General features: G+C 38.6%; 1 protein-coding gene across 1 annotated transcript; it reads right to left on the reverse strand.

The window, feature by feature from the left end:
* Nucleotides 1-10,557: 10,557 nt before the first annotated feature.
* Nucleotides 10,558-19,456, reverse strand: cxcl12a (chemokine (C-X-C motif) ligand 12a (stromal cell-derived factor 1)). The gene is made up of 4 exons (XM_072678019.1): nucleotides 19,336-19,456; nucleotides 17,136-17,253; nucleotides 14,808-14,891; nucleotides 10,558-13,341 (listed from the first exon to the last, which is right to left on the reverse strand). Exons 1-4 carry the CDS (start codon nucleotides 19,400-19,402, stop codon nucleotides 13,311-13,313), a joined length of 300 nt encoding a protein of 99 aa, XP_072534120.1. The 5' UTR covers nucleotides 19,403-19,456; the 3' UTR covers nucleotides 10,558-13,310.
* Between the last annotated feature and the right edge of the window lie 265 nt (nucleotides 19,457-19,721).

Here is a 19,721-nt window from a genome sequence, read left to right on the forward strand (position 1 = left end):
TACATCTATGGAAAGTCAATACCATCTGGCATTTGCCTCCCTGTTATGGATGGAAAATGCCAAGGCTTAGATGTTTTCTGAGCAGTAGAGTACACTTCTGCTTGTTCGGCTCTGCTATCCAGTAACAGAGTAATTATTCTGTGTAGTTATTACTGTGTGAAATGTGTGTCAGGTGGCAGCCTGAGGTAAGAACCTGTACATGTCTTAGCATCAAATAGGAACAAAAAATGTGGCTACTCTGCTCTTTTAAAGAGATGAAAAACACCTTGTCTGAGAATGCGTTCTCTATGGTGAAGGTCCACATGAATCACCCTTTAATTGGGCTTGAGAATCTGGCAGCACGTTCCTTTGGAGGAGGAAACTAACAAGGACTAAAAACAACTGCGGGCTGTTTCATGATCGAATACCTTTGTAGTTACACCAACTGCTCTCTATTGTGATTCTTGCGGAGTGAATGTTTAAAGGTTTACAAACGTTTCATGATTTAACTGTTTCAATGACAGAGTGCTTTGAAAGGAGCGGAAGATTTCAAAGCCACATTCACGTCATACGAAACCAAGTCCGGTTGATAGAAACGCTGCTTTCTATGGATTGTTATCAATAGAACAGATGATTGCCGTGATGACTATTTAATACACTCTGCCTTGTAAATGGAAAGCTGCGGAATACTTGGGCATTTTCCTATCCGAAACTTGCCTCATTCCAGCAGTGTCTGTCTGTTTTTCATCTTTCCAGAGGTCACATGCGGCCCTGCGGCTTGGCTTCCATTGCACGTTTGGCTTGAATCAATTGATTAAACTTGTACAGAACATTTTATATTGTGCAATGGAGATGGCTTCCCTGCAGTGCGGAGTGTTATGAAGCAGTTTGGAAGAAAAGGGGTGGTTGGGAATTTATTTTCATTGCGAACTTTCACATTGATCTTTATTATCATGGTTTATGCTCAGAACATGAGCAGACACTGTGATTTATTACTTACAGTATATGCACCGGCTGTTCCTGCTTGCATACAGTGTAGATGTTGAATGTCTTCTGTGGAGTAAGTAACCTTTATTGATTGGTGCTTGTATGTGGATTACTTGTTTAACCTCAGGGAGTTCGAAGTATGTAAAGCCACCCAGGGAGACATCAAATGAACTTTGACCTCACATCAGTTTTGTCTCGATTTCCACTGGTGAAGAGTTGACCCAGGTCATTTGGTAGGTCCTGAGAATATTTGGTTGAGTTACTTATATCCACACACTTCCTTCACACACTCTAGCTGTGGTTGGCTTCTGTGTGTAATTAGTGATGGGTAATTAGTATATGCATGACTGACGTTGATATATTAATTGCCTAGACAAAACTTCAGTTATAGTTCATATGGTGCTACAAGTCCTGAGATGTAATACTGGGGATGATTAGCTTTCATCTACACTAAGACATGCTACTATAACGCAGCCCACACATAGCAACAACATGTAATAAGGGTGGGTACCACAACTCTTTTAATCAGGCTGTCTTTGTGATCTCCTGAGCCGACAAAAGATTCAAAGGCTGGACGAATGAGGGCCTCCTCAGATAAAGAATCTTATCAAAGCCAATTTTGTGTGAAATCTAAACAGACCAAATGCAATTTAGATGTAAAGAGAGGCTCAGTGTTGGGTATAGTTTAGTTCTCTATGGTTTATCTTAAACCATGACTATTTCCAAGGTTGGCATGAAAAATAAATAATGTATTTTAAAGTATTGTAAGTTTGTCTTGAGAGGGCATAGCAAAAAAAGTCATAACTTGATTCAAATGTGTATATGCATACATTTTTTTTTTTTTTTTTTCAGTAAACTGTTTTTGTTTTACTGCAAAAACCTTGTATGTCTAATTTAGCTGTTTTTCACTTTTTGACATTATTTGAATTTGGCATCAATTTTATAATGAATGGACCTATAGACTTTTAAACTTCCATTAAAAGTTCTCCTGGAAAGTTGCCATTTTGGAGATGCAAGGTATTTGCATAACTGTGACACAATCATTTTGGATTGGTGGTAACTCTTGACTAAAAGGATTTAGTGTCTAGGTTGTTCCAGTCTGACTGTATGCAGATGGCCTATGTAAGATGTCTTGTAGATTCTCAGGTACATAGCAAAACTGAAATGGAGTTGCATTGTTTTGTTCAGGACCAATTCAATGTTCCACGTTTAGGATGTGCTCTAGGATGTACATCACTGTTTGATCTATGAAACAGGCATATTAGTAACACGTGTTCCAATAACAGATTGTGCAATCTCCTTGTTCCCTGCTTGTCTGATTGTGAGACTGCATTATGAAACTGAATCACCGTTTCTGTTGAGATGCACTGCATAGCGTGAACGACTCCCCCCAAACCGATTGACGTCAAAAGAGTTCCAGCAACTCACAGCCATTTAAACCATGGATTCAAAGCAAATTAAACTGCGGGATAGAGGTTTTGCTTTGTTGGAAAGCCTCCATGTGTAACACTTTTGTCGTCACAATAACACAGCAAATCAGTACGTGCCCAAGTGTCTTTTACAAAAAAAGGTTCAACTTTTTAGGAACATTTGACAGGTTACAAATGGCCTTTAAACTGTCCTGCCACTTGAGTTTGGTAGATGTGCACGTTCACTTGTATTGGCCCTCCCATTATAGTGTAAGTTACAAACCTGCTTTGTGTTGGGCTAAATCGAATTGTTTAGTGTGCAAAGCATGTGAAGTTTTAGGTTCCTGGCTGAGTGGATCAAGTGAAACCTTATTAATCGTGATGTGCAGTATCCTGTTTCCCCTTGTACTCCCAGCAGAGAAATGTGGCTTGTATATGAGAATAAAACCCATAGTACTGCAGGCAAAATGTCTGTGTGGGTAAATATTGCTGAATTTCATTCTCTTTTAACTATAAATAAAATGTTCCAGTACTTATAGTGATGACAAGGGTCTTGTCCTTCATCTACAACACTTTTAGCGTAACTCTAAACAGCAAAAACAGACATTTACATTTTTCTGCAATAACTGATTGAAATAAGACTACACAATGAATGAATCCCATGCTGCTGGTACTTGTTTTCTGTTTTTATTTTTATTTTTATTCTGTTTAGTAAACTGCTTTTAAAAAAATGTTTAACCACAGTCCATGATAACAAGCAGAAAAGTATACATCTGGATCTACGCAACCTTGGCTCTTACAGTATTCCTCCTTCCTTCAAAAATAATAAAACAGCAAATTGAACAGTTACCAAACTTGACTTGCATACAAAAATGTGCCCTGTGCAAATGTGGCCTTGGCTCAATGGGTTTCTCATACACTTTTTGACTAATCTCTTTCCAGAACACTTGACAGTGGTTTGCTTGGACAAATCAGTAAAACAAAGCAAGGAATGTCCCCAAGCAGGTTAGAAATTTTACATTTGTTTCTTATTTTCTTGTTTGTGTTAAAGGTTTAAATTGCTTATGGCTAAAAGCAAAGATCTTTTATGCATTCTCATGCATTCAGCTCATCTGAGGTGTGTGAGGTTTCGGGCACCTTAGGATCAGTAGGTGCAATAGTTCTGCAGCATCAAGTAGCATTATCTGGGGTTCACTGCATCCACAGTGCAGGCTAGAAAAAATAAGTTATGCTCTATGTGAATGCCTTCTCCAAGAGCTATTTGGCAAACGGCTTTAATGAGATTTTGGAGTTTGAAAGTATGGGTTTCACATTTTATATTCCCGTTAAATAAAGGCACACAATTTCTGGTTACTGACAAATCTGTTTCTCTTTTAAGAACAACTTTCAGAAGACCTAAAGAGTTATTAAATTCAAGGGTTCGCCTACTTTTCTAGCTCGCACTGTATTATCTGGCCACTGTTCATCAGAAAAGCAAAACTTAAAAGGTTAACATCAGAATATGCATTCACAAAAATGGTTCATAACCCTTTTGTTCAAGCTACCTGTAATGGTCTGCCCATTTTCTTAATTTGAGATTAAATAGAAAATTCCTGAATTTTAGGGATGCACTGTACATTGTGACAAGACTCATTAGTAGAATTAAAGCTGATAGTTGTGTCACATTCAAAGCTAAACGTTCAGATCTCACGGGCGGGACCGTACTTGTGAAAAGGTTAAAAAAACTGTGCATTGAAAAGTTCTTCAGAGAACCAAAAAGCCATTTATCCATGCCATTGTTTTAAAGTCTCTCAAATAGTAATTTTACCAAAGAAGGAAAAGTTATTAACTTTATGCTACATTAATATGGTGTTTTTTAAGATATTTTTGGACTAATTTCTATTGGTCCATTCTGATGAAATGTCTACACAATGTAAAGGACAGCTAGCATTCTCTAGAGTTCTTGCTATAAGAGCGACTACACATAGACTTGTATATTAACCTCAGACAGTTAGCTGCCACTCTGTAAAGGATACAGAAACAGAATAGCCTATAGACCTCAGTGGGCCTCACAGAAACTTGCCCCTATTGGTCAGTGTTCCCTTCATCTATTAAATCAAAATGAACCCCAGCCATCTGAGTGAGAGATCGGACATGCTGCGGAATTGAAAAGCCTGAATGTGTGCGCTCTATTTGGAGCTGAATAACAGCAAAAGAGTCTTGTCCTGAAATGCTTTGTCTGGGGGCTGGACCCCACGCTGCCCTCTGTGTGTGTGCGCTTGCTGAGTCTATACTTGAATAATCCTAGAATGCTTATCTCCTCTATTGGGACGCATGGCATTCATTCTAATAACCTCCTTCTTATATTAACACATGAAAGCTAAAGTAGCCATAGGGGTCTGTTTTCAGTGGTGGCTCATATTCTGTTAGCCCCTCTGCATGTGCTTTCCGCTCATCTACAGCTGTTGCTACGCACGTCTACACTGTTCAATTTTCCTACATTAATTGTTGCAGGTCTTATGAGACATTCGGCTAAACGCTGCTCTAAGACTGATTTATGTTTCTCAAGGTTGCATCCAGTATGAACGCAATTAGAGGCATTAAATGGTCCTTTCAACTTCACATAATCAAGGAAAGTCTCTAAACAGCCATTTTGAAATCATTAGTGCCATTTTAGGGAAAACATGTGAACTCGCTGTATCGAACAAGGTCATCAGATACAGGAACACTTGTGAATGTGGCACGATTACCCAGGGGATGCTAACTTTGTCACAGAATCTCCCCCAGGCTTTTTTGAGCACATGCTCGCAATATGCCAGGGATATGGAGCGAGCTTAGTGATCGCAGGCTTTGTCACTCAAAGTTTAGAGAGACCCTGAAGAGAAAGAGCAGTAGCCCTCATCCTGTTCGCCCTCTAGAGAGGCAATTACAGGAGTTTGCGAGCACTCTGAAAGATTAGATGTAAGTCAGATAGGGCGCAGTACACGATGCAAGTCAGAACAGGCTTGGAGTAAATCACATACGGGCTCATATTGATCTGATTTTCTGTAAACGTCAGTGTGGATTTGTTTTCATACACACACTATTTGATTTGATTTAGATTGCAGAACGATCGAGTTCTTGAACACTGAAATGACGTTCTTAGACAGATGTTGGATGAACTATTAGTTGGGTTGCGTAACTGTTGGTAATCCAGTTAAATAAATATTACCTCACCAGAGTGAAGATGTTTATAAAGAAGGAAATGTTTTGTGAAGAGCTCCAGTCCTGATGCATGGCATAATATTTATTGGCTCTACATCTCGGTAGTAAACTGTTTTTCTTTGTGATATCGCTTGATGTGTTTTCTTTAAACACTTTTGAGTGATAATGCACTGTCTGCAACAGGTGGTGAGCAGCCATAACAAACATAACAAAATATCCTTCTAAAATCTCATTTAATAAGATATTGTTTATTAATTAAAGTTTTTGGTCATTTCATTTAGAGTAATTGATCTTTTTTGCATATTACTGAACATTATCACTATCAGTGCCCTGTAGTAGACTGGTAGACCACTACTGAAGTATAAGAAATATGCTACCTGTATTTGTCAAGTGTTGACATACAGTAGCTTTGCTTATTTATGCTAATACACTACTTGTCCTGACAGTTATATCACTTTAAAGAACTAAATCTGGCAATCTGACAAAGTGCTTTGCAGCATTTCCAGTTCTCCAGTCATGACCCATGTTGTAATATTTACTTGGCTCTGAATCTTTGTAGATTTGCTTCATTGACCAGCTCTGTGTTTACACAAGAGGTGGTAGTGGTAGTTTCTATACCTGCAGCACTGTATCAGTCTAAATGTTTTAGGGGGGGGAAGAAATGGAAGACAAAAGCATCATTAATCAATCATATCATGTGCTTATTACTATGGGAGAATGCATGTAGTTGTTGGTAATAAAGTGAAAACCCATGGATGGTACTTTTCTGTGGCCCTCATGATTTTTATTGTTTCATTGGAGTATAACAAGCAAGTTACACACATGCGAAATCGCTTTGTCAGCCGACATGGGAAACGGAAAAGAACTGATAAATCAAATCAAAGAGAGCCGAAAGTTTTTAAGCTTCATAAATCAGATAACGGATACAAAATATCCATAGAGAGCTGGTGAACGGGGTTGCGTGCTGCTTGACAGAGATCAGAAAAACAGCAACGATATAGAGCAAAACAAGAGTTAACTGAAAACAGTGTTCTGTGTATTCACCTCCAGAGTTCAACCTGATTGAAGACATAAGTATTAAAGAGGATGTTAAGAGTTCCTGTGATTGTGTTGTAAATCTTTAAGGTACAATTATTGTATTGAGAACAAAGGCATGTACACAAACTGTACAAAACATTAGAATGTGTCTAAACTGCGGTTTACCTAATAGATGTCCAGACCTCATACGACAGCTTGGGAGTTTTTGTAGTCTGGGTTTTAGTCAGAAGATGGCTGACTCAGGTCAGCATGCCTTTCGTACTGTGTGTAAATCATGTCATTCACCAGTGGTCTACTAAATGAACAACATGTTTCAAGCACATTACTAGTGGTCATTACTGACTAACATGACCGACTTTACCACGCATGTTTTTTGTTTTTTTTCTGCACCTAAATCATCCAGGATTGTTGTTCATTCATCATCGTTGTTCATTATTGATGTGTTCATTTTATTTGACGTTTTTACTGTATTTTCTTTACTAATTACTGTAAAGTTACTGTCTATTACCACTGTAATTTAACTCTGCTAGTGTTGCATAGTAGACTGTTAGGCCACTAAGGGTGTGTAAGAAATATGGCATCTGTCCTTGTGAAGTGTTGACATAGCTATTGCCTATTCATGTTAATGTGCTACTCTTCACGCTGTTCTGACAGTTACATCTCTTTTGGGAGATGTTTATATTTAACTTTCAAATCTGCCCGCTTTCTTCCCACAGACCACCCCCTTACTTTTCTATATTGAGCCAACATGCACATTCTATTGTAATGTTTCAGTTTTACTATGAATATCAATTTTACCCTTTGATTTTACTTTCATAATCTCAGTTAGAATTAGAGAAATACACTATATGTCCAAATGTTTGTGGATCCCCCTTCTAATGAGTGCATTCAGCTACACTGAGTTACAGCCATTTGTGACACATGTGCAAAAGCACACACACAGCTTGTCTGGTCCCTGTATAGTTTTGTCAATAGAATAAGACTTTCTGCAGCAAGTAAACATGAACCTTTTGGCAGCATGCCTAATGTCAGGCATGGGCTAAAAGGGTATTTGACCCCCAGCATAGACCTGTGGAGCAGTGGAACTGTGTTCTCTGGAATGATGGTGCTTCAGCCAATACATTTAGGATGAGTTGGGGATGAGGTCCAACATCCTGACATGACTAATGCTCTTGTCCCTAAATGCAATCAAATCCTGACAGTGATTCTCTAGAATCTAGTAGAAAGCCTTCTCTGGACAGTAAAGACTGGTTGATTAACATCAAATGAGCAAGTTTATCCGCAAATTGGTGCCTACCTAGTAACTATTACAAGACACAGTCATGTGAAACAATTAGGTCACCCTATCAGACCTTTGTCTTTTTTAACATATTAAATGTGAACAGTATTAGGAGATGGAGGTAATATAACTAAAAATATAAACATCTGTTATATTCATCTGCAGCTGATGTGCTGCACCTGGGTCTAATTTTAGGTGTTTTAATTAGTAATAAATATGGGGGTGTTCTAATTTTTTTTCTACAGGGAAATTGCAGTTCTATTACCTAAAATGAACAAATTAATCTTAATATTCTCCCTCAGTTTTATGTATTTAATAGAAAGGCTCCATCTCTTGATATTGTTAAAACAAAGATATCCAGAGTTTAAATATGATTAAAAGTTTTTTTTTCAGGGTGTTCTAACTTTTTCACATGACTATAAATTCTGCAATCCATACAAAAGCACACTAAAGTATTGGGACACCTTTTCAATTATTGTTTCTTTTGAAATCATGGGTATTAAAGAGTTAATTCTGCTTATAACTGTCATACAGGAAAGGCTTTCAACTATATTTTGAAGCATTGCTGTGAGGATTTGATAGCAATCTTACTGCTCCACAGTCCAGTCTTTATACCCCTCTAACCCACACCTGGCATTAGGCATGGTGCCAATAGGTTCATGTTTATCTGCTCCAGAGAGTCCTGTTCACTTCACTTCTCTTGGCAGCACTTCTACAGAGACGAGACATGTTGTGTGCGTGCATTTGCACATCTGTGGCAGCAATGGGTGCAACTTAAAATAGCTGAATGTAGTCATTAGAATGGGTGTCCATCAACATTTAGACATATAGTGCATGCAGTTTTTGAGTGAAGAGAGTTTAAATTCCTAATTATTTTCTATATAATTTAATTCAATACTAAACTTTGTTGTTTGAACCATGTAGAATGTTTTTTGGATCCTGACTGCACCTAAGTGTTTTAATATGTATATAATATGCTTTGTGTTTTCTGCTATATACCACTCTTTTAGATTACTCTCCTTTACATTTCAGCTTAGTGATGGGGGGAAAGACAACATTATCAGTGTTTTCACACCTGATACTGTGCTTATCTTGCTTTTCTGTGATAACACCATTGCCAAACATCCCTCACAGGTTAAAAAATAGTCCTACGCACACTGTGTTCCCATACTGAAGACCTTCAGATTGCGAACTTTTCTTGATGATTATGTGCTATCATTTGAGGTAATGCATTTGTAACATTTTAATGAAGGTAAAAGCTGATGAAAAGTAATCGTACACCAGTTCTCTCTGATTATATAGTAGGAACAAGTAGGAACTGAATGTGTGACTAACATGACAATATGTAAGTAGCTGATGAATTGGCAAAGAGTGAAAAATGAGGCTGTGGATTATATTTTGTTTGGCTCTCAGCCAGTATCTGGGAGCTAAGGTGATTAAGTAAGTTATATAAGCCTTTTCTCCTTGCCCTCTCTTTGGATACCTGATATCCTCCAGTCTCTACAGTCTATTCCACATATAAGTCTCCTGAGCTTAACAGCTATGCATTCATCTTTTGATGTAATGTATAGAACTTACTCTCCATTTCAATACTTTCACTTAATCAGCTTACCATGAAACCTATATACACTATACGTCAACATTTCTGGACACCCCTTCTAATAAATGCATTCAGATACTACTGCACCTATTGCTGACACTGGTGTGCAAATACAAACACACACAGCTTGTCTGGTCCTTGTAGAGAAGTATGTCCAGTAAAATAAGACTCTCTGGAGCAGATAAAGTTTAACCTATTGGCACAATCCATAATTCCAGGCGTGGACTGTAGAGCTGTGAGCTGTGGAGCTGTGTTCTCTGGAATGATAGTGCTCCATTCAGTACTTTTGGGATGAGTTGAGGAGTTGGGGATGAGGTGGGGTGGTGATCATCCAACACCCTGATCTCACTAACGCTCTTGGCAATGAATGCAATAAAATCTACACAGCAATGCTTCAAAATCTAGTAAAATCTAGCCTCGTCCTGGACGGTAACTGTATATAATGGACATAACTGGATATAACTGGATATAATGGAAGAAATATACTATAGAGTGTTTATTTTAGGATTGTAGGGATGTAACTGAAATACCTTTTAGCTCTTAGATTTTTGTAATTGCATGTGGGATAGATAGATAGATAGATAGATAGATAGATGGATGGATATTTATGGATAATCATGTTATTTGTCTTTAAAATCTGGTTACATTGAGATGGAACTACTAAACTTTTATTTTTATAGAGGAAATTGCCTGCTATCAAACACGTAAAAAAGGAGAGTAAGAACTGCTTTTAACACTCATTTTTGGTGGGAAAAATTTATGAGCAACCTATAACCAAAAGCTGAGCTCTTTACCATCTGTTAACTGGCACAGTAAATTACTGTGACAGGCTTTAAAGATTAGTTCTCTCCCAGAATGTAAAGTAGCTTTTTTTTTTTTTAGGAAATCCCCAGCAAAAGTCACATTTAGTCACAAACGTATGCTTAATTTGTCAATTCTGTGTAGTGATCCTTTATTTTGAAGCTGTTACGTTTTATTCTTTTTAGTGAATGAAAATATGATTTTAGTTCGGCTCATACTGAAAGGCTGCTTTCCGTCATTTATAAATAGTTTTACATGTAGAATAAATATGTCGGACAAAATTCATAAATGATGATTTATTTCAAAATATGAATGGAAATAAAAGTACAAACTCATAAAAAAGTAAATACAACATATATGGAGTAAGCTGCCATCTACAGAGAAATGGTCTTCACATTGTTTGGGAGTTATGGGGACAGTATATACAATACCAGTGGCCTCAAGAACATATTGGTGGTTTGGATTTAACAATATAAGAGGCAAAGTCCAAGCAGTGTTACTTTGGGTAACATGTGAGGAAAGCCAATGTTGCCAGTGAACCCATCTTAAAAATTGAAGAAGTCTGATTGCAAGTAGGGGTACAATTCTGAAAAGTTTTAGTATATCCGAGTGTAAAAGTAAGTTGATGTGAAATAACTAATGAAAATAGCCATGTTTGGTAGCTAGAACTGGCAGATTCTCATAGTATCTTTATCTGTACCAATATGTGAGATAAAGGTAATGTATTTTACCTTTAATTATGTAAAAAGAAAAAAACTGCAGTGATTATAATTTTTGGTTTTCTGGGTTTTCCAAAAGCACCATAGCGGTCTGGCCATTGTAAGATTGTAGAATATAATGTCAATGCCAACCAAGATGAACATCAAATTTGAATATTTCTCAGCACACTCCCCAAAAACTGTTACTGTAGTGTTTCTCTTAGTCCTTTTTTTCCAAGCAAGTCAAATATTAACAGTGATAAGACAAGGCAGGATAAACTGCCTCTTTTATTCTTTACACATGCTGTATATTGTTTGACTCTTCTCTTGTCAGACATCAATCCAGGACATATTCTGAAAGAGTATGTATTGTTAATGCCCACTAGTAGAGTTAACAGTCACATAGCAAGGTTTTTGGCTCGCACCGTGTCAAAGGCATGCGTAGGTTCTTTAACTTCACACATACAGTTATTCAACCTGTATCAACATTCTGAAACAACTCCTCTAGCAAGCAGAAGTAGCCAGTGTGAGAGAAGCATGAGTTGGGAGGTAACGGGTACATACATTTATCAGGACTTCCTCGCTGCATTAGAATGAGTTTGATTCTCGCAGTTTTCCACATGACTGTATGAGATTCAATGAGGCTGGGGGCCTTACCCAAAGAACAATGTGCACACCCCCCGTCCTCTCTAATCCTGAGTGGGCATTATGTTTTCCTGGCCTGTGTGCCTGCAGGCAGCCTGTGTAAAAGAGGCCTGACTGCTTTAATAGCACCATATTAAATCTGTTGATAGGATAAAATTGGCAGTGTTGTAACAGACAAATTCCATGGGCTAATTTCCTTGAGAAATGTTTAGCTCTGGCAGACTGGAATGCATGCTGGTTTTGGAGGGCACGACATGTTTTGTTTATGGCCAGTAAACAGGAGACTGCTCTGCCAGACCAAGAAGCATTTTTTCCTTTTTTTTTTAAATGTCCATTTAAAAGTTGTTGTTTTTAAGTGCCTCTTTTAAACCGTGCCCATTCACTGAAAATATCACACACGATGCATTACATGAAAGAGGACGCTCCTAGTGGATACAAATATATAAAACCTTTTCAATTAGCCTTAAATGCTCTCAAATTAATTGTATTTTTAACCATGTCTGTGGAAAAGTGTACTCAAGACTATTCGCTACATTTGCGGACGATGTTAAATTAGTTCACTGAATGCAATAAATAAAGTGCATTATTATTAATTATTATTACTGTTAATTAATCTGTAATTATTTATCTTTAGATCAGTCTACTGTTAATAGTAGGTCTACATGTCATTATTTCTAATGAATTTAATGATAAAATAGCTAGCTAGCTGGCTTCATTTAATTTAATTCCTTCTGTGCGGTTTAATGATTGCTGCAGTCTTTTTTATTCATTGTGCTTGGTTCCATGTACACGGTCTGTTTTAGGTCTTGTTTAATGTTTTGCATGCTCCGATTTCGTATCAGAACGCCTGACACACGCTGACTGCTCAATTAGCAGTTTTTGTGGATCCAGATGTTTCTTTGCTTACAGAGTGATAGAAATAAAAAAGCACATTCCCTTCTATTTTTCCTGCACAGCCTACTTCCAGTAAACCCAATTATGTTCCCTGAAGTAATTCAGAGTAGTTAGGGTCATTTAAGGTCCAAAGCCTCATTTTACATAAAAAATAACACCCTGTTGATCACTAAAACTCAAGCAACATTTCTCTTAAAATAGTACTTTCACATGCAATATGCATTGTTACAAAATTTTAAGATATAGATTACTTAATATGCTTATGAATTTGGGGGCAGGGGCAAATGCCAATTCCCTTCGTACTCATGCTCCTCACAGATATGCTGCTATTTGGGCTCAGCTCTGCACTGCTGGACGTCATTCACAGATTCACAGATTTCTCTCCCTGTTATACGATGTAACATGAAAGTCTTGCGAGTTTGCTCCCAAATCGTCAAATACTTCATTCAGTGCTGCCTAACTCACCATAACAGACAGGCAAGGAGCAAACACCACTCCAAAAATATCTCTTTACTGTTTAAAATTGATATAAAAACATTGTATATACATATCATACGTATAGAAAAACCCACACTCATACATATATAATTGCACATTGCGCTAACACAGGAGGTGCCTATAGCAGTGGCAGAGGTGGTGGTGGTGGTGGTGATGGTTTGGTGTGCCATTTGCTGAGTCACGGACAGGGAAGCAAGTGTGGCAGGTTAAGTGCTGGTTCAGCAAGCATGCCAGAGGAGTATATGGTACATATCTGTGGTGGTGGGCTGACAAACTGGCTTGCCATCCAGCTGGCTCCTTTAGTTGAGCTGTTGTTTGGCTTTCTTCATTCTGCAGAGAAAGAGAAGGGGGAAGAAAAAGAGAAATTTACAGTTAAATTAAAAATGGAGCCAACTCCTAAAACAGACAGAACGTGGCAGAACATAAATAGATTAAGGCTGAGTTGTTGCATATGAACAATTTGGACACAGTTTTCCTTCCAGAACATTTGAGCCACGCTTTGGTAGTGAGTGCCACAATGAAATCCTCAATAGTTTGTTGTTGTACTGAATGAATTCTGAATGTGCATCTTTAAGTGATATTTGAGAGGAAGCAGGACCATTTAACGGCCTGCCAAGCTCTCCGCTGAGAAAGCACTTAGAACACACAGCCAGACTGTGCTCCTGGCAATACTGTGCAACAGACATGTCATTTGGTTTTACAGGCAGTTTGTACTTCAGCACAGGTAGTTAATTAAGCAAAAGCTCTGCTCTCCTAGAATACTTAATAAACTGCCATGTTCAACAGTGATTCAACTTACAGCTACTGATTGGTCTTGCCATTGAATAGTCACATGACAAATTCAGTAATTAAATTAGCAAAGGCTGTGGATCTAAATGTATTGTATCTTGCATATCAGAGGTATGCCATAAAACTGGAGTCCCCTTGGTTAGACTTGGATCGGGTAATATGTACAGCTTCCCCTTTCTCGGGCTGAGCAGTATTCCTGGATTGCACAGTATGGGTTTGTGAGGGTCTAGTGTCCATTCAGAGGCATTCAGCCCTGTTGAGCCATTGTCCATCTTTAGCCATGTCTGTTTTGTTGTGCAGACTGCACTGTTCACACCTTTCTGCCTATTATATAGAGCCTTTGTGCACTGCACACATTCCAATCAAATGTTGGAGATTGTCTTAAAACAGTTGCAGTTCAGCAATGAATAAGACCTACAAACATACACAGCATAATAGTGGAACACCTTCAAGTAAAATGAAAATAAGGATTTCATATTTCACATTTGGACAAGCCTCGCATTACAAATTGGTACGCTTCATATTCCCTTTATGATTTAGTTGATAAACCTTAAAATCCTGATTTTTGATGAATGGTCAGAATCAGTATGGAGGACCATCAGCCAGGGCCACAGTGTGAGAGCGTGTTTTACATTAAGACGCTAAGCACAGGCTGGTAAGCATTAAAATCATGTTCAGCATCCAAAGGTATACATATTTCACAGCTCCTTTTGAAGAATGAAAAGGAGACGGGGTCCTTGGCTAGAAAGTACACTGGCAAGGGCTTTTTCCAGAGCATTCCGAGAAATGTGAGAAACAGGAAATGGGAAAGGCCACTGTCTTTTTAGTTAGCAGTTCTAATGTGTTGATTATGCATGCATTTATGATCATTTGAGTTCAGGGTACTAATGTATATTTTTGACCATTTGGGACATTACGTTCGGTTCGGCTACATAATGAGGTACACATGAAAACCAGCACATATCTAATTTCTAAGGAGAAAGGAGAAAGTTAGCATTTCTTCTTACTTTTCAAGAGCATTCTTTAGGTACTGCTGCAACCATTTCGTCTCAGGGTTGATGCACACTTCTTTGCCGTTCTTCAGCTTGGCACTGTGGGGGAAAACAGACGAGAAAAGGTTTCATTAAAAGATACTCATCCATGCCACTCAGCCATGTCACTACACAGGCCACTTGATTATTATGTGTCTTTTAAAGCATTTGGTCACCCATTGTGAAGGAATTCTGAATGCAGCACAATAGATACGCTATGGTCAGCATTATCCACACAATGACACACAGCAAAACAAGGATGAAGGAGCTCACAGAAGCAGTTCTTTATCTCCAGTTTCTCTTTCAAAGAAGTGTTACACCCTTAAGAGCTTATTGTTTTCTTGTTTTTCTAAATTCACTTGCAGGTCTTGACAAATTGTCCGATTGCGATCTCACCCTCATGCCTTCAGCAAGCACTGTGGAGTTGTTCGATGTTTTTATATCAGATTGCACCAAAAGAAGAACCATATGTTTTTGTTGGCTACTTGAAGGTTAACCTCTTACTTATATTTATCGCTGCAAACAAGCGCCAAACTATTGAACTATATGTCTATATTAGGTAAGCCACAAAGTCATGGTCTGCCCATATGTTAAGGACTGCGTCAGTGATTGTAGGTCTAAGGATAAACATGCTCAGTTTGTTAGTTTTAGCTCAAGTTTAGTGCCTGACTCTAAACAAGAAAACAAGCTGTAAGCTCTAGCATGGTAACTGACCTCTGTTATTTTGGAATGTATGGCTTTAACCTGGGTGAGCTATTTATGCACCTCCTCAGTGACCACAATGTTTTATTGCACATAGTGACATGGGTATGCTCAGATACCCCACTTAAACCTATGATTTAAGCCTAAAAACTCCATTCAGTTGTGAAGGTCACTCACTCAAACCAAAAGGCATGCTTAAATTAGGTTCCGAGGAACCTCTTACTTCAGAACTATACAAGATTCTGCTTCATTTAATACCATAAATTATTGAAACGGTGCACATTCAGTCTTAGCTTAGGTATTTAACTGTGCATTATTATTAAAGTTTGTGGGTATAGTTGACCCATTGCTATCTTCAAATTTTTTGGTAGTGTAAGGCTTGGCATTTGCCTTTCTGTTTAGATTTTGTCAGCGGGGGTTAAGTGAGGCAGGACTTTAGACAGCAGGTAGTAATTACTTCACAGCAAGTGAAGGCCAACAGAAAAGCCTGGCATATTGGGTTACAAGTTTCACTCATCAGGACGGTTTTAGAGTATCAAGGATCTCGGAGTTTGGAGTAGTACTTCTGATCTGTTCTCTGGGGATTTCCACTACGACTCTGTGTCAGCTAACATGAGTGTGGTGTATGCCCATAGAGAAGCATGCCTAGCAGTTGTTTTGTTTTTTTGGGTTTTTTTTTGCTACTAGTAGTTCTTCACATTCTTGTTTACAAAATAGTTCTTTAAGGAACAGTCTATCTAAAAGACCTGTGATTAAGACTTAAGAATGTGTGGTTACTTAATGGTTCTTGAATGCTTCAGTTGTTCTTTACTCTCTCTCTCTGTGAGTGAAAACTTGTAAATTGTTCTTTAAGCACTTAGGCCCTGTATATAAGCTCACACTCTTATGTCTACATTTTGTTAACATAACTAATTAACATTCATTACATAGGCCCTAAAGTACAACCATGTGGGACTGCACAAAATATGTTAAAGCAAACACTTAGCAAATCATTTTAATAGTTCATAGTAATAGTAAGATTAAAAAAACTGAATAATAAACCTAGGGTTCAATGGGTTAAAGAACAAAAATGGTTTATATATGATATAAAATGGTTTATATATGATAGTATATATATATATATATATATATATATATATATATATATATATATATATATATATATATATATTGATTACTGACAGTTTTATGCAATAAACTCAACTTGGATGGAAAGACAAGCGAAGTATGACTCTCAACAGCATGCGAAGTTATGACGTGTGAGAAGGTTTATCAGGCACAATGGGTGAGAAAGAACTTCAAGGAGAACTCCACTTGGACCCCTATGATGCCCTTTCCTGTATGAAACAAAACTGCATCCAAGCCTAGAAGTCCACCCCCTCCTGTAGCATTTCCTTGGCATGTGTCTAATTGTGAGAGTTTGACCCAGAGCATAATGCCAGACAGGGGAGGCCTGTTCCGGATCTATTCAGAGTTCCTTCAGCAGTGGGAGATTGATGGTGTGAAATGATGGGTAGAGGGGTTCAGTAAGACACCCCCCAAGTAGTAGTGCTGCGTCGGGATCAGCAAGCGTGTGAGAAAGACACTGTAGAAGATACTCACATGACTTGGAAGGGGCAGTTGGGCGTGTGGACGAACTTCAGCTCACGAATGTTTCTCTGTGGGACTGTGTTGACTGTAGAGCGACACCAGCACCTCTCAACCAGACTGATGGGCTTGGCTGTTCAGGATTAGAGAGAGAGAGAAAGAAGAAAACCCATTATAGACAGCTCTCACACCAGTGCGGGTAAACAAATGGTGCTATGAATTTACATGATTCAAATGTGTTAATCAGTTGCAGATGAATAAAATGTGTTACATCACCACAGTTCCTGCCAAAAGAAGTGAAAGATTATCCGGCAATTGGGTTGATGTACAACCAAATGACATATCTGAATCATGTAAAAAGCACCATTATCTTTTATATTTACTTGACATCGTGCCAATTAAAACCCAATCTAGTGCTACAGACATGCTGTTTACTCATCTATTGCAACACAGCCTCCCAGCAGTTGTGCATGTTATTGCATCGTTTTTAAGCAGGATGAAGCAGATGTGTTCAATCAGAGTGTTGTCAAAGAAAACAGTCATTGCAGATGATATTCAGTCTTGCAATATTTTATTTTATTATGCAAGCTGAGCTTTTATGAGTTCTCCAAGAACAATTGCAAACAGCTTTATAACTAAAAATCTTTTCATACTTCTACAGTTATATTTCTTTTTGGGCTGTGCAGAGCTATTAACACAAGAAACCAATTAAAACATAAGCAACCACAGGTCATGCACTGCTATGCAGGGGAGTGCATGCTGGTGAGCATGAACATGCAAGTTTACACATGCTTATGTGATTTGACTCCATCAGCGTTGATATGTTCACATGTTTATTGCAGAATCCACATATACGCTGTTTCGTCAGAGCATTTTGCATGCATGAGAAAATGCGTCCAAATGTAGATTGGGCCGTGAAATGAAGAAAACAGTCATTTATGGCTGAAGAGCATCATCAAAGCTAAATGCAAATGAACACACATTAAAATGGAGTGGGATAAGAAGAAAAAGAATGCACCTCTACAGTGACTATTATTGACATTTTAAAAGAAAATTGGTCCTGAGCTCAACTCAAACACTGGCAATTGGAGCCATTAATCTCCCTGCTGTTGTTCCTGCAGCAGCTGCCACATTACTACATTACTGCAGACAGAGTGTGAACATGGAGTGAAGAGGCTGCTGTCCAAATGGATGATCTGTCCAAAAAAAAAATCCACTAAAAATATTGTGGACTGTATAGACCACGAAACAACGGACTCTACCCCCAAAGTAGTGCATTTAAAAATCCAACAGTACGCCATTTAAGACTGGGCATGTTTAGCGCACAAGGACCCCCACATTGCATCCATGAGCGGTGGGGTTTTCGGCACGCAGCCAAGCGGACATCGCCCACTCACAGAACCCCGAGGGTGAGAAGTACCTGCGAGCTCCATATTAGAGGAGTTTAGAACATGCCAGGTAGTCTATCTCCGTTGTTATGCTAAAGAGCGTCAATAGAGCCCCCCCCGGCGTTTGGGGCCATTGAAGTGCAGCCTGGCGCTGCCTCTGCTCTTTTGGTTGTACCTCCTAATTTGTGGCTAATTAATTGGAAACAAAGAAGGTGACAAATACACACATTAAGCGGCAGGTATGCAGCTCTAAGGAGCGCACGTTCTTGCTGCTGCCCAAACAGAGTGCGTAAAAAGGTAGGTAAAAACTCTAAATGCTGAAACTGTTGAAAAAGAAAGTATATAAAGGTTATCAGGGTCAAACAAGGACCGAAAAAACAGCAGTTATTTGTTTTTAAAAATACAAAAATCCATATAGATGTCAAACGATGATAAAATAATTGTGTAGCATATGTACCAGCTTAAACATGCATAATTATCTAGGCTATATAATGCACCCAAATGCCAGCTTGCAGTAAAATAATGATGTAGTCTATAGAAACAGCCAAATGCAGGCTCGCATCATCATAATTATGTGGCCTAATGAACGCTTGCAATAAAGTAACGTTAATTATCCAGCAGCTACGTAATGGAACCAACGCGGATCTCCTCTGTCTTCTGAGTGTCTCCCTCACTGCTACACAAGCACTCCTATCAGAAACCTTCAGAATTAAACCGAAGCACCGCAGAAAAGCTGTAAACAGCGCTAGAAAGTGCCTACAAATAACCACGCAGTTTCCAAAGTGTCCTGACAAACTCCCATAAAGAAGCAGAGTAAAGCAGCTCACCGTGTGAAATAGTCCCGTAGATGGCCACCGCGATGAGCGCTGCAACTAAGACGGCTTTCAGCTCCATGCTTAAGCGCGTGTGTGAGAGCGTGTGTGTGTGTTAGAGTAGAGATCCGCAGAGCGCACTGTGGAGGCGCTGTGCGCACCGGCCTTAAATCCGGGACCTGCCCCCTTTCAGCCGGACAAAAGGGGCTGTTCCCACTGTGATCTATGGGCAAGCACCTTCCATTAAGAATTCTTTGGCTGAATGTCAAAATAATCAAAGGGCATGATGGGACGGGTTTTTTTTTGTTTGTTTGTCTGTTTGTTTTTTATATACAATTTGGACATCACTTGTGTTGATCTAAGTACAGTAAAATATTAAGATAATCCTTGATCGTGCCCAT

This window comes from Salminus brasiliensis, chromosome 4 (genome assembly GCF_030463535.1).
Source record: "Salminus brasiliensis chromosome 4, fSalBra1.hap2, whole genome shotgun sequence".
Classification (NCBI taxonomy): domain Eukaryota; kingdom Metazoa; phylum Chordata; class Actinopteri; order Characiformes; family Bryconidae; genus Salminus; species Salminus brasiliensis.

Excerpts from the sequence above, each read along its gene's own strand:
- cxcl12a (XM_072678019.1), bottom strand. The coding sequence starts at position 19,402 with ATGGAGCTGAAAGCCGTCTTAGTTGCAGCGCTCATCGCGGTGGCCATC. Across the intron at positions 17,254-19,335 it reads CTACGGGACTATTTCACACG|CCAAGCCCATCAGTCTGGTT; the intron begins GTGAGCTGCTTT and ends AATCCTGAACAG. Across the intron at positions 13,342-14,807 it reads CTAAAGAATGCTCTTGAAAA|AATGAAGAAAGCCAAACAAC; the intron begins GTAAGAAGAAAT and ends CTTTCTCTGCAG.